The 16,043-nt window shown below is 36.4% G+C and overlaps 1 protein-coding gene across 1 annotated transcript in view; it reads right to left on the reverse strand.

Annotated features, from left to right (window-relative positions):
* Nucleotides 1-554: 554 nt before the first annotated feature.
* GRIN3A (glutamate ionotropic receptor NMDA type subunit 3A) overlaps nt 555-16,043 on the reverse strand; it is a 428,226-nt gene continuing 412,737 nt past the window's right edge. The window contains exon 9 of the mRNA XM_089674688.1: nt 555-9,550. Within this exon, the coding sequence (XP_089530814.1) occupies nt 9,217-9,550 (334 nt within the window). The 3' untranslated portion in view covers nt 555-9,216. The remainder of the gene's footprint in view (nt 9,551-16,043) is intronic.

The raw sequence follows: 16,043 nt of genomic DNA on the forward strand, positions 1-16,043 counted from the left end.
ACCCTGGGACATGTAAGTGTGTGTTTATTAAAAGTCAGCAGTTACAGTTTTTGTACCTGCTGACTTTTATTAAACACAACACTAACTGGAACTCCACTTTAAGGGAAGTCCAGACCTCCACCTTTAAAAAAAAAAAGGGTTTACATATCACTTTTTTAACATTGGAGTGCAATGCAAGGTCAGCTTATAATGATTTACTCCCCTGTAAAAATTGATAGCTGATACTAGTCTAGGGTGTCTGGACTTTCATATTAAAAACAGACAATGCATTCTACTACAAGATTTACTTTAACTGAACTACTAGATTTTCTGTACATAATCATACTAAGGCTTGGAGAAAGATACAATTGAACAGCTGCTCTTGGGCTTATTTATTTAATCACTCCATTTTTATTAACAAAAAAACAAAAAAAAAATAATCATATAGACACAAAGTAAACTTATGATTTTGTTGTCTTAAAAGTTTTGTCATTTGCAGTCTGTTTGATTACATTTTCATATCTTGATGTAATTTTTCCAAAAATACGCAAAGAAAAGTGAATTTGTGACAACTGTTGGGAGTTATAAAATATTTTTATTTATATTATAGGACCACTCAAAATAAAACAAAAATTCACTTACATAAAAAGTAATTAGTAAACACTGATAGAAACATATATTACAGTTCCCATTCTTTAATGGAAGTTTAAATATTTAAAATTGATTTTACCATTTGTGGTTTACCTAAGCACAAGTAAGTAATGTAATGTATTACCAAACCTTAAAGGGAAAATGTTTAGCATTTTTGCATGTAGTTTCTTTATTTAATAGGTTCACGGCTCAAAATAAAAATGTAAATCTTGAGTGTGCATTAGTAATGAAAGACCACATATGAATATTTTATATTTACCACCTGCAAGTTGTCTTGAGCATGATTTACTGGTATATTTCAATAGCCTTAATAGCAGGGTCTAATCATATACACACAGATAAATGAGTTGAGGGATGGCCAACCGCCTCCTCTCCTACAAGATTTTTATGTAATCATTATATGAAAAACAAATATTTCATACAAATAATGAAATCACATAAAACTTCACTTTATAAATGTGTTACTTAAAAAAAAGAAAAGAAAATTGACTAAAAACGATTCCAGACAAATAAGAGGCTGGCTGAAGTGCCTTAATTGCATAGGCATTTGGGTGTACAAAAATATCTGAAGAATCTCCAACTATCCAGCTTACAATTTTTAAAACTACTACTGCTTTTGTTAACTGGGGATAGAGAATACTTTGCCTTCTTCATAGACTTTTTTCAAAAAAAGAGAGAGGAGAGGATAAGGGTAAGAGCAAAACAGTGGACGGCTTATGAGTACATGAAATCAAAACTATTACCCTAAAAAGCGTTAAATTAAACATTCATAGCAGGTGAATCTTCCTGGTGCATGTGTTTTAATTCCTTCACTGCCACAGACACAAGGCTTACACCAATGACTGCCAACTTCTGAAAAATTGTTTTCTGATCTCTGGTGAATGTAAGCGTATACAAAAAGCATTGTGCCACTTTCAGGTTCGGTGTTGTCATTCCCCAGCTGCTGTGGCTGGGTAGGAAGTTTTTAAGGACAATCTGTGTTTGATGATCTTTGAAGTCCAGAAGTAGCATTAGGGGTCTAATAGATGCCTGATGTCTACTTATAAACAACCTGTCATATACAGTTTGTCAACACTATTTTCCTGTGTGATAACAATAATATTAAGTGAAATCATTTAAAAGGTTAAAGTAAGACATTGTAAATTTAAAATAAAATCCCAAAAACATTTTTGAAGCTCCTTTGTCCCTACATATACGCACATCCATATGTAAATGAATGTGTTGGTTAAGAATGAAAACAAGGATTGTGCTACACATTTTACATGCCATTATGGATATCAGAGTGAGAGCAATAATTCTAGATACATCATCTAATTAACTCTAAAATCATGACCTGTAAAGACTTTTAATGTTTTGCCTATTTTGGGTACTGAAGTTTGTTGTTGTTTCACGAGCATGCTCAATTTTAAGACTTGTGTTAAGACATGTTTGGTATCTGTTTACTTGGAACAACTTCATATTTTATATTTTACCAAAAATTGGGTAATATGCTGTGTTTGTGTACATTAAAATTAAAGTGATTGTAATTTTAATTTTAATTTTTCTAAAATAATAAACATGTCTTGCTTGCGTGCTCTGTGCAATGGTTTTGCACAGAGCAACCCCAATACTCCTCTTTTGGGGTTTCCCACTGGCGTTCCTGGCTCCTCTTCTTCTCTGAGTGCTCCCATAGTATGTCGCTTGCTATGGGGGCACTCGTGCATGCTTGTGCTCTCTGCTCACATGATTTGACAGCAGCAGGAGCCAATGGCTCTCACTGCTGTGGAGCCTCCTGTAAGAAGAAGGGAAAGAAGAGCAGCACCACTGCATCGAGATCAGGCTCAGGTAAGTATTTCAAGGGTTGCTGAGGGAGCTGAAATGGAAAGGATTTTTACCTTAATGCTGAGAATGCATTAAGGTAAAACACCTTTTACCTTTACAACCACTTTAACTTTAGAGTATTTGCTAAATAGTTGTGCTAATACTGCATGACATAAATTCTCATGTCCTCTGTTTCAGAAAATATAGAATGTTTGGGGGTTTTAACCCCTTCCTGCTCACACAAACATCCCTTTACACAGTTTAGAATGTATATGTGAGGCTTGTGGGCATTAAAGCCTACCCTTTTGCCACCACACATACGTGTCGGGCAGTCATAAAGAAGTTAACAAATCTTCAGGCCTGAGATGTGCATTTAAACATCTGCCCAAAAATGGCAAAATGGCTCTAGCAGCAAAAGGATTAAATGACAGCGAACTATTCTCCTGCACTGAATGTTTGGTGTAAGTCACATTCACTGTTTTATATATTTGCCCTTTTAAAGGCAGTTACTAAGCAAGGTAAATTGTGACCAGCTTAGTACACAGAGCTAGAGCAGCTCTAAGACTCTCATGTTATTTTTGTGCTTTAAAGTTGTGTGTGCATTGTCACAGTGTCTCTGTAAATTTTTCTTTATGTACATTCTGTTACTAAAAGTAAAATCAGCTGAAAAAATCATATGTAATATATCCTTCGAAATTGTGTTGCCTTTTGCGACATTGATATCCTTTTTTTATACTACCCCACATAGTAATAGACACATAGGTGTTGATTTAATAAAACTGGAGAGTGCAAAATCTGGTGCAGCTCCGCAAAGAAACCAATCAGCTTCTAGGTTTTTTTGAGAAAGCCTAATCGAACAAGCTGAAGTTAAAAACTGGTTGGCTACCATGCACAGCTGTGTGAGATTTTGCACTCTCCAGTTTTAGTAAATCAGCTTCATTGTCTTTTAGGTTTAGTATCTTCACAAATATTAACCTTTAATAATGATATTCCTAAACATGAAAATAGTTCCATGCTAAAGTAAGGTTTATGTATCCATGGATTATTAAAATTTTCATTACGGTGCTGTTATATATTTCAGTTCAATCAGATGGAGTGCCAGTCATTCCCACCAGTGACTAAAAGTAAGCTTTTATTGAACTGCCTTGGTGTCTGCCATTTGGGGCTTCAACTGGAAAAGTATTCAGTTTTGTTTGCCCTAAAGCACTAAAACAATTCAAGATATAAAAGTACTCTCATGAATAGATCGTTTTTAGAAAGTATATGTTGCTACCACAAAAAGACCAAAGCACTTGGGATTGTTCAGTAAGGAATCAACAAAACTTTCAATCAAAGTAGAATTCCTTTCAAAATATATTTTGGTTATTATTAGATTAGGAAGTTAGGAATGGCTAAGTCAGCCATGGTTAAGCTGACCTGTGCAGCCACCCAAATTTTCCCTACTCGTTCAGGGTTGCAGATTATAGGCTGCAATGCTGATCAGTATATGCTGACATCAGGGAAGTCTCTCCAGTGTCAGAATACAATAACTCAGTGGGCAGAATTCTCAAGAAATTAGTAATCTATGAGCTGCCTTAGTAATATTATTAAGTTTTATTGCTTTTTGTATCCTTATGAGGGATTTCCTCTTACTTCCTGTACAAGCAGAGGTAGAGGTTCTAACCATTATCCATTCTATCCAAAAGGATAGAAAGTAGGATGAGGTCCTACTTTCCATTAAGTCAGAGTAGAGGTTACTGTTAGTTAAGGTGGACCTGTCGCTATACTAATGTTTCCAAATTAAGCAATTCTTGCAAAGGAAGACAATAAGTACTAACCTTTCCCGCTGCCTGCACTTCCAAGCAAAACCCCAATCCTGGGACATCTTCATGTGATCTCAGAAAAACCTACAATTCTGAAAAATTTCAATTTTCTGAAAGGTCAGTCTGCTGAAGCTTTTAGTAGTTTCTCCTACTGACCTTCACACCACTACTGTCCTCACTTACAGGGTTAGCTTGATATGAAAACTTTAGTAGAGAAACTGTAAGGAACTTTAAATGCTACTGTTGTCTAAACTTATCCACCTTATTGGAAAGGGGTTACAAATATTGGGGGACATTTATTGAAACTGGTGCACTCAGAATCTATTGCAGCTATGCGTGGTGAGCAATCATCATCTAACTTCAGCTTGTTCAATTAAGTTTTGGCAAAAAAAACTGGAAGCTGATTGTTTCTATGCAGAACTGCACCAGATTTGCACTCTAGTTTTAGTCAATAACCCCATTGTCTATTACATCACAATGCTGTGCAAGTGCACAGGTGGAACCTAAGTTCTCTTTTTGCTGCAGTTATTGTCTATGCAATATTCTCTAAACCTTTTTAAACTCACAGATTAGAATCTGATTGTGTAATCTCCTTTAGATATACCAAAAACTATGTAGTTCCAGAACGTGCCTGATTGGATATAAATTGGTTGGATAATTTAGATAATGTAGGTCCTTGTATTACATATTTTAGTAAATCTTAAATTGATTGCACAAAATATATATTGTCAGATTGTAACTATATAATAAGATTTAGTTCAATTTAATAAGGGTTGATTTACGTTTTAATAAATTAATATGGTAAAGTTAAAACACTATGGGCTAACAGTTAAAAAAAAAAGAAAAACAATGCGTAAAGTGTTTTATATGCAAAAAAAAGCAAAATTGTAATGCTCTTCATTTATGGACAGGTCTTTAACCTCACTTCTTCTGCACTGCAGTTAAATAAATACTTGGGTAGGGTCTGCCCTAACTGTGATTGGATAATAAAGGAGCAGCGGCCTATAAATTAGATCATTATTGTGATCTCTTGTCAGCAGCTTCCCATGATTATATTGACATTTTAATGTAATTGGGACATTTTCATTCAGAGGGCCATTTGATTCTCTCCAGCCTTCTGTGCAGGGAACATTAGGAAGCTAAAAAAAGAATGGGGTACTATTCAGAAATGCATTTAGATTTTAATACATATTTGGATTCAAAGGCTGCTTATTAAAGTTGCCTACAGTTCTGTTTCGAGCTTTCCATTAGCTCTTAACCAACACTCCTCCCCATAGGAGGTGTATTTACTAAATAAACTCAGGATTCAATAATTACTTGGGAAGCCATTACTGAATCTTGATACTCACAAGCCAGAGTCTTCTGACTGCAGCTTGAAAGAGTTTAATGTCTTCTGCTATAACTTTGATACAAGAAATTTGTACACAATGCAGTGTTTAATCCTAATTTTAAAGGTATTTACAAATATTTAAATAGTGTCAAGGACATGATTTGCTAACCAGAAATGTATCATATTTATGTAATTGTATATTATTTCTTCCTTTTTTTAAATTGCTAATGAGCCTTCTTTCCCTACACAGATTATTTAAACTTTCATTTTCATGTCAGAAACAAATGAGTACTGTACATGATAGTTTTTTTATTTGCACTAACATACAATTTTCAGGACAAGCTTTCGGGGTATGTCCCCTTCTTATAGGTCCAAGCAGTCTACTTGTATGTTAGTGCAAATAAAAAAAACCATCAAGGACAGTACTCAGTTGTTTCTGTTGCAAGTGCACTAATATGGCTACAAGCACCTCAAGCATTTTCATGTCAAAAATTAAGGCATTTAATTACATGTAGCAGAAAATAAAGCAAGTAAAAGCAAACCCAGATTGCAGAAAATGTAACTGATTTGTGGCAATCGAATGCTTGCTGTCGATCACCTACTTGCTTTGTAAGGAGGACCAAACTGCTCAATGAATTAGAAAAGAAAATTATTTAATCCCTTTTCTATTCTAAGTCCTTGTTGCACATCGTACAGTGGATCCACTCCAACCTGTGCTCCCCTCCAAAGTGGGGGTCCCTAGGTTTGAATTTTATATTGGTAAGCACAATTTTTACTGATTAAGTGGACATATGGTATATGAACTGATTATGTTGCACTCCGACAAAACTGTGGCCCATTCAACAACTCTCACTCAGCATGGGCAGAGAAACCTACTGTGCTTTTGGCAAAAAAAATGAAATTAATATAGCACTTGTCTTCATGTGGCCCCAAAGCACTTTATCTGTTGTTGGGACAGATGGTGAGGCAGCCATCTTGGGGGTATTCCGTAGAATATCAGAGCAGAGCCAATTTTAGACAGGAACCAATTAACCTATCAGCATGTAGCAGAAAAACAGAGAATCTGAAAGAAGCTCACACAAGCTCAGGGAGAACATGTAAACTCTATGTAGACAGTGTCTTGAATAGATCTTGAACCGATGACCCCAGTTTGGCAAGGCAGAAATGCTAACCACAAAGCCACTGTGCTGCCCCTGGGATCATGGCACTAAAAAGATGCCCATAGCACCCCTTTACCGTTGACCGATATATACTAGATAATCCAACCTCCAATGCACATCACATGTCTGGACACATCGATCACTAACTGTGAGTTTTAAATGTTTATGCTTTGAAAGTTATCCATGCCGTTCCTTTTGCGATCCCAACTAACAGTACCTGTGCATAGAGGCTGTTATTTCTTTATGCTCGTTAATATTCCAGCTCTCTAGAAATCCTAAAGAAATTCCTTTTCCCATTGGCTGGAACATTCTTTTTATATTACAGTCAATAGAAAACAATTATTCCAGCCCATGAAAAAGTACAGATAATGTTTTTGTATCCAGGCAAGATGAACACAGCCACTGTTTTGGAGGTAAAGTACATTTTTAGGCTGTGATTACATTTGTTGGGTGGGTCAATGCACTCAAGTTCAAATTCATTATATTGCACTTTCCTAAACACAGCTCATTTATTCTGAATGAGTTGCCAACATATCCTTGCACACAGGAGACCACACATGACACTCTTTTTGGGAAAACAAGGCATGGCATTATACCACAACTCACGGAAATTAACTCTATTTTACACAGTGTTTTTGCACAGTTGCTATCTAAGGACTACTAGAGAGCTAGAAGGAGCAATATAAAGCTTACAACAACAGTTCACAGATGCTTTTAAATGGGATAGTAAGAAAAATGAAACATTAGGGGTTTTTTTATACCCCACAATCGTGTGATTTTATTGGGTTATTGTACAGCAATTATTTGTATACCAGTTTCTCTTTGTCATGTTAAAGTGTTTTTGTTATTAATTAACCAAATAATAACATTACTGGTTCACAAGAAATGAATGTTATCAGTGTTACATACAGGAATGACTACTTGTGACCTTTGTCTTATGTCACATTGATGTCACTAGTAAGTATGTAAATAAAGTGTATTCTCATAAATAGCAGACACATTTCTTCACTGTGTAGATTGGTACATACACTGTTACTTTAAAAAAAACCAATGTTTTATATAGTGGTGGTATGGACTATCAGGTAAAGATTAATTTCTCCAAATTTCTCAGCTTCATCCATCCACTTAAAATTGTAATAAAGTGACGGCAATTTTAAGCAGTCTTAACCTCCTTTTTTAAAAAAAATCTTACCAAAAATGCAAAAGGAAAAATTATTCTATACAGCAGAAAGCAGTATCAGAAAGTAACATAGGGCAATATATTTAATGGATTCTCAAAGCGATAAAAGAAGATAGTGGATTATGAACCCTAATAACAACAAAATGGACAGTTCTCTGTGGACTGAACTTTTAAAATGACAAAGTTTCAATGGGATTAGGGGTAAATGGAAACATCCAATGCTAGACTATGTATGGGATACAGTTTCCAAACAGTGACTTGGTGAAAAGGTTTAGCTTTGATGTTATTGAACTACTATATGAGGGAGGAAGTGACTACTTCCAACAGAGCCTAATCTCACAGGTGTTTTTCCTTGTGAGAGATTTCCTTTACCTTGTCTGCATGATAAATGTGCTGAGTTACATTGCAGCAGTTTTAACATATTTTACTGGTTTTTACACTGGCTCTTCATTATTATTCAGCCCGATGTGCATTGACTAACAGTACAGATCAAAATCAATACACATTTAACTTGTGAAAGGTACAGCAAACTTTTTAACATCCACCAAGTGCCATTAGGTATACATTTGTCAATCTGAAATGAGTGTCAAGAAATAAATTAAAGCAAAGATTTGAGTGTATTTTTTCTTCACACTTTTCCTCTTTTTAACAGTTTTACTATAAAAACTTTATTTGCTCAACACATATGCCAAAGTGCAAACATCGATCATTAAGTTTCTACTTGGAAACTTTTCTGAAATACTCCGAAGTCCAATAAACATAAAATCTTTATTATTGTCTTTCATTGACCTCTTCAAAAATGTAATCAATTTTCAATATCATCAAATAGGTTGCTGTACTTCCTTTAGAAGTCCATTACAGAGCAGACGAGTAATTAATTTTTCACCCTCATTCTCCACTAGCCTCAAACTGCTGAAATTTCAATTTCACAGACACACATTAAATGCAGATTTCCTTCATAAAAGTTAAAAATACTAGCAAAGGACTCAGTGGAAATAATTCAAAACCATTTTAGTTTTATTAATGCACACTAAGGGGCTTAGAAGTGAAAACCTTCATTTAATACCATAGAGGGGACAGAAGAGCAGAAGTGGTTCTCAGTTGAAAAGAGTCCAAGGTCACATTGTAATACTGGATGACAGTTCACGCACTAGAGAAATACATGTTATATCTTACAAAAAAGACAAACAAATCTCATCAGAAGTAGAGAAATGATTCATGTAGATTTCCTGTGTAGTGACCAAAAAGAGTCTGTCTTTGACATGACTTGTGTCGGTCATAAAGTTTCTTAATGTTAAGACTTGGAAGCTGCTTTTAAGACTTAGCAGTCCTGTTTTTCCTCTGGTACTCTTCCAGTTCATTCTTTCTGCTCATAGCTATCTGTAGTTCTTGTTTTATAACCTCTATTTGTTTTTCCAGTTCTGACAATTCTTGAACCACCGAATTTCTAGGTATGTTAAGGGATTCTGCTTTCCCATTAGTGGTGGTGAGCAGTTTTGGAGTCTCTCTCCTTAACTGGGGCAGAGGCAAATCTTGCTGATGCCGGAAAGTTAATTCGTTGTGTGCTTCTTTGAGAATATATTTTCGCCTATTACAGCTTTGGTTGCCAGTATTCCACACACGTTGCTGACTGTTCCCTGCGTTACATCTGAAATATAACAACAAATATTTCAATAAAAACAAATTAACTTTAACATGAATGTGTATGTAAACCAAAGCAATACATTTATTATATTTGTTCTTATTTGGTCTGATAAATATACATTTGAAAGTGCTTTGTTATACAGTCTCTGTTCGATAAGTGCAAAAAATACCTGTTGATTCTTCCAGAAATGTTGCAAGATGATAATTCCTAAGCACCCTGCCTGTGTTGTGCTCTTATCAGTTACAATGTTTCCAGCTATCTTTGTGGACTACAGAATACCTCATTTCTATGTTATGGAGACAAGGGGAGGTGTCCTGTAGTCATATGTTGACAACACTGACCCTGGATGTACTGCAGGGTGAAAATAAATGATAAAAATCGAATTCAGGCAGAACATTTATAAACAGGCAAGCTGCAATTTTGATTCTTGGCTTTAAATGCACTTTAAAGTAAACCTGTCTTGAGAGGAACACGGGGGCTGCCATTGCTTCCATTGTTCGGAAAATACCGGTTAGCTGCTGCTTTGCTGACTACCTAGGTTTTAACGCTTTTTAGAATCACTGGCCTGGAAGAAAGTTGCAGATTATGTTAGAAATGAATGTCTAATTGACTAGAAGTAATGCGGCAAGAGAGTCAATGTGACTGTAGATAACAAGCATTTTTAGAAAGAGATCAAAGTACAAAGCAGGAAAGACATTTTAAGGGCTCGTTCACACTTGACTGCTTTACCAACTCTATACCCCGTTTGCCAACCCCTATAGCGTTTGGCAAACGTTGGTCTGGCGTTTGCGGAGCGTTTTTTAACACTCCGCAAACGCCGCATGCGCGGTTCAGCGGCGGTTGCTAGGTGTTTGCTGAGTGTTAAAAATGCCCCACAAACGCCTATAATGAAGTTTGGATGGTGTTATCGCTCCGCAAACGCCCCGCAACTGTGTTGCAACCGCACCGCAAACGCCGGCCAGGCATTTGCGAAGCGGCACCATAGACTACAATAGGAGGCTTCAATGCCTCCTGACTTGACGAGAGGCGTCCGTTTTGCCGCACCGTGACACGCCGCGACGCTGCCGCTCCCGTTAGAACAGCACCATGTGCTACAATAGGCAGAATTGTCTGAGGCGTTTGGGAAGCGGTAAAAACGCTTCCCAAATGCCTTTCTGCTGCTTGAAAACAAGGCTAGTGTGAACGTAGCCTAACAGTCAGGAAACCAGGCATTTTTATAAGAAGCTACAAAAAAATGCCTCCATCTTTCCGTTTTTGCAGGTCCCATTTAAAAACTTGAAAGATGTAATTATAGTGACATTTTAATACATTTTCTACTATGCACATAGATGTAAAGTTCCAGTCAAATGTTAGCTAAAAATCTAATTGTCAAAACTCTGTTTGTCCTGTCAACATTCACATACATGTGTACACTCATAATCCATCAGAGTGAAATTGTTGCAGTCATTGGCCAAATCATTATCTCTGCAATGTCAACGATAACAGGGAACAGACAGAAATTTCAAGTACGACTTTTAACAGAGCTATCAGACACGCCTCTCCCTTACTTTTACCCATCAGATAAAGCACTCCTTTGTGACAACACCTGCTCAACCCTATTTGTTTTATGCACTTAGGTGGGCTGTTCTTGTCTGCCTCTCAGTATATGCCCAAATACATGAACCTCTGTAACAAAATCACACATCTTTTGTACTTCCTCATTTTACTCCTAATTGGTTTCCACCCCTTTAAAGAAATCTCACCATTGTCAGTAGCTGCCTGACTCATGGGTTTGCTGCCAGTTAATTTTCAATACTTCTGTTGCTAACTTAGGCTGTTGTGACAATTGAACATTTGCTGTGTGAACTGATCATCTGATCTTCTCCTCTAACCCTTTGGATTGGTTGCTTAATTGAAAACTCTGCCAGACTAACTCCAACCTGCTTTTACCCAACCTCTGTTTTCTGATTTGCCATTGATTGCCAAGCTGTGCCCCTGTTCTTCTAGTCTACACCCACCTAGGTATAATACAACATATAGTTTGTTTGTATGAAAGCCAGGGGCACCCAAGTAGGAGTGAAATACTTCCAGTTTCCCCTGAGCATGGCATGTCTATAGGTGGAGAGTGAGAAGTAGCTTGGGACATAACATCTGACCATATCTCCTAACCAGGACATCATAAAAGTTCAAAATTCTCAGCAGTGGTTATTGCTGTACAACAGAGGGGGTGTGGGCTTGATCTAAAACAATTTCCAAATGCCATTACCCACAACAGTATTCAAACCTGACTCATTCTGAATCTACATTTAACAAATGCCCAGTTAAAGGCTTTTTGCACCTAATTAGAACAATAAATGCTACCTACAATCTTATAGCTAACAGTCTATTGTTGAGTTATTACCAAATGTCTATTAATATCATTTAGATCAATTATTTGTGTAATCTATTTAAAAATAAATAAAAAAATTATTACAACAGATGAGAAAATGTAAAATAGTATGCAAGATTGCAGTCTTTATGACAAAGTAGTCTTTTAAATATGGCATTGTTGAGAAATTTCTATTATATAATACAACATTAGTAAATGTGGAACACTATTTCAGATATTTTAAATTAGTTTTGACAACTTCTGCTCTTCCACTATATGCCCAACATCATGTGTTTAATACAAAATATTAAGTTTAGCCTTTGATTTTAGAATGCATACTTATTTTGTGTCCTAAATCCCAACTTCAGGCAAACTTTGTTTTGCTTTGCATAGAGAGGGTAAGGGTTAGACCCTCTGCTGAGTATTTACAGCATTGTTTGCTTCCTTAGTTGGGAGATTTACCCTTATTTTCTTACTATTTAACAGGTAGTAGAGAAAACAATACATGCTGAGAAACCTCCCCAACAAAGATACAGAGAGCAATAAAACATATATTGCTTTTGTTAAATTGGGAAGGATTTTTAATGTTAGGTTTATATTGTTGACAGTACCCCCACTGGGCAGTCAGTAGAGAAATAAGTAAAAATATCCCTGAGGGGTGGATGCATAATTACTGGTCATGGGGCTCCATAGCAATATTTTGACTGGGCCTCCAGCAATCTATATCTGTGGCACATGGCAGGTTCAACTATGACAATACATGTTGCTGCTCTCAACATGAAGTATGGCTTAATCAAGGACAGGTAGAATGAGCACAGTGGCTAAATGGTTAGCACTTCCGCCTGGCAGTACTAGGGTCATTGGTTCGAATCCTAGCCACGGCACCTCCTGCCTGGAGTTTGCATGTTCTCCCTGTGCCTGCGTGGGTTTCCTCCAGCTACTCCGGTTTCCTCCCACACTCCAAAGACATGCTGGTAGGTGAATTGGATCCTGTCTAAATTGTCCCTATTATGTGTATGTATGAATGTAAGCTAGAGACCTTAGATTGTACACCCCTTGAGGGTTAGGGACTGATGTAAATGTATAATATATATATGTAAAGAGCTGCATAAATTGACTGTGCTATATAAGTACCTTAAATAAATAAATAAATGAGCACTGTCAGCATACTTGGTGAACTACTAGGGACCAATGCTGGGGATATACATTGCCAGGGAGGAAGCAAAAGGTGGCAGCAGTACAAGGAGTTAACTGTCCAGTTAGCTACTCTGTCCTCAGCAGTTCATATAGAATAATGAAGGTATACTTAGCTAAGTCAATAAGGCAGATTTATGTTCTCTTCAGTCTCCCAATCATCTGCAAACAGGGGCGGACTGACAACTCATGGGGCCCCCGGGCAATAGGGGATCATGGGGCCCCTATGTCCTTGCTGACACTCAAAAAAGCATATAAAAAGGTACCAGGGGCATTTCATGGGGCCCCCTACTGATCCCGTGCTCTCGGGCAGTGCCCGAGTGCTCGAATGGTCAGTCCGCCCCTGTCTGCAAACAAAAATCTTTTTTTTTTTATTTCTGCTTCCCTTGCACATGGCTGGGTATTCAAAGCAAACATAGCTTTGTATTTGTTATAAAGCGAAATACTGAATATTAACATTGCAAAGAAAATGGTCGCTATATTTTTAGTAATAGCTGCCAGAGAGTACTAAATTTAAAGACAGCCATGCAACCAGAAATCAACAATTGTATCTTTTTATTCTTTTATTTTTCTCATTGCAAATTTCTCTTTAAGTTTGAGTTAGGCAATGAACTATGTTTTAAAAGCAACATTTGTTATTTTAAAGTAGAAATGAAGACAAGCTTGCTTAGCAAATGCAGATGGTTAAATCCATGACATAACGCAAAAGTTAGGCAATTTATAAGACATTGAATACATCACAGTTTGTGTAAAAAAGTTAGATTTAAATTTTCGACATCATAGAAATCTCATTAACTCATGACATCTCTTTTTTTCTGTTTATTCAGTGGCCATTACTTAGTCTTTATACAAAATTGAAATAAGGACACCAAGTGTGCAGAGTAAATGGTGCATTTAATTGAAAAGTAATCATGCATCACATACGGTATGGCTCTTCCAGTTCTAAACTGTTGTTTGCTCTGTAATTAACCTATATTTTCAAGATAACTGTGTAAGCTAAATTAGGCAATAGAGGAAACCAAAATAAATGTCATTTTAGAACAATAAACTGTTGTTTTGTTCTATGACATTAACAAAAATAATTTGAGATACAAAATAAAAATGTTTGCTAATCATAAAATGTAAGTTTTATTACATTTACTGTCATTACAGAAAATAAATGATCTTTGGATGTAACAAACAGAAAAATAAATTATTTCAAACACTGCAATGATTGGAGACGTGAAACCTTTGTGTTATTTGTAAAAGCACTGAAAATTATGCTATTTAAGCAGCCAATACATAATTTTGTTTTTTTTTTCATTCAATCAACGGGTTGAACAAAAGATACTGACTGGATTCCTCCATCCACACATTCAAGGTGGATGGGGGAATCTTCCCTGCTGTGTTATTGTATTTTGACAGCGGGGAGACTTCAGTTCTGCTGGCTATAGCAAGAATCAAACAGGGAGGTTATACAGAAGTTTATTGGTAGATTGACTTCTATACACTCACCCTGCTATACATGGATCGAAATTTGTCTGGTCCCTGCTGAAGCAGCTGCATTTTGATCCAGTTATGCTTTATAGACTGTGTTTTTGTTTTTTTCATATGCATATATTAGATTTCTATTAAGTCCAAGACCGGAAAAAATGATTTTGAGAAATAAGTATATGTTTTATATTGAGCACATATTACATTTGAATGTTGCATATTATTTTAATTGCAGCTAAAAGCTTCACAGAAAAACAGCAGTCTGGTGCTCAGAAAACAGCTATGCTATGAGTCAGAGTAGGGGCAGATCCTTCCAGATATTGGACCACTTGATCAAGTTGGGTATATACAGGCTTTTATTGTAAAATGAAGGTTTAAAAAATTAATGTTAACATCAGTTTATACACTTTTTGACCACCAGCAAGTAATTTTACTGTCGGCGGGCGGCTTGTACAGGTACAATCACATCCCTCTATGCTGGCACCTTTTATCAGGTACAGGGTTTGCGTGGTTGGACACAGTGCTATTTTGTCAACAGGTTTCAACCAATGATCCATGGCTTAGACTTGCTCTGTGTTGACAAACACACATCTCTGTACAGAGGGAATAATTTGTTTGTTTCTTCTCCCTGCAAAGCAGGGCAAAGAAGGGAGGAGAAGGAACAAACAGATATTTAGTAAAAAGCAGCACATGTTTGTGTGAAAAAAATGATATAAATGTTATTTAGGTACAGCTTTGAATGACTGTGCAAATACCATTTAAAGTAGTGCAGCACTAAATAGCAAAACATTGGCCTGGTCATGAAGGGGGTAAAACCTTCCGGTGCTCAAATGGTTATATATGTTATGATAAAACATCAACAAAAACAAAAAATGTATGATATTGGGCGAGGGCACAGGGGCCGCATGATCCCCTATTGCCCGGGGGCCCCATGAGTTGCCAGTCCGCCCCTGGTACTCATATTAGCTAAAGGATGACTGCATACCATGGGTTACTGAACTTTGTACTGTCTTATTGGTTTACAGCCACTTGGACTTCAGTTCCAATTAGAAATGCATCTGTTTTGAAGCTCTATGTTTTGCTTGTGCTTGCATAAGGCTCGCTCTGTAAAGCATATTATTAGATTGATTGGTTTCTGTATAATTTGGATTTTGGGAGTTTGTATGTATACAAATTGTAAGTTCCATTACAGTAGAATCTTATGAAATGATTTTACCTGAAGTAAACTTGTCATATCCCCTAAAAAAGTTAAACTGAACATATCATGAGAATGCATTTTGGAAGTTGAAATAAATTACATTCAGTTTTAAGAATGGCAAATCCATAAATATAGGCAGCTGAAACCATTTGAAAATAATTTTTCCTGTAAAAGTTGATTTTGGCCCTGCCTATGCCCTTTAACATGATGTGCAACCAAAAAGGTTGAACATGAGCATAATGCCAAAGCACAACCTTAATAGGAGATTCATATAACTTTAATAG

The sequence above is a fragment of the Staurois parvus genome, unplaced genomic scaffold (assembly GCF_062004578.1).
Source record: "Staurois parvus isolate SC_StPar_1 unplaced genomic scaffold, SC_StPar_1.0 ptg000012l, whole genome shotgun sequence".
In the NCBI taxonomy this organism is placed as follows: Eukaryota; Metazoa; Chordata; class Amphibia; order Anura; family Ranidae; genus Staurois; species Staurois parvus.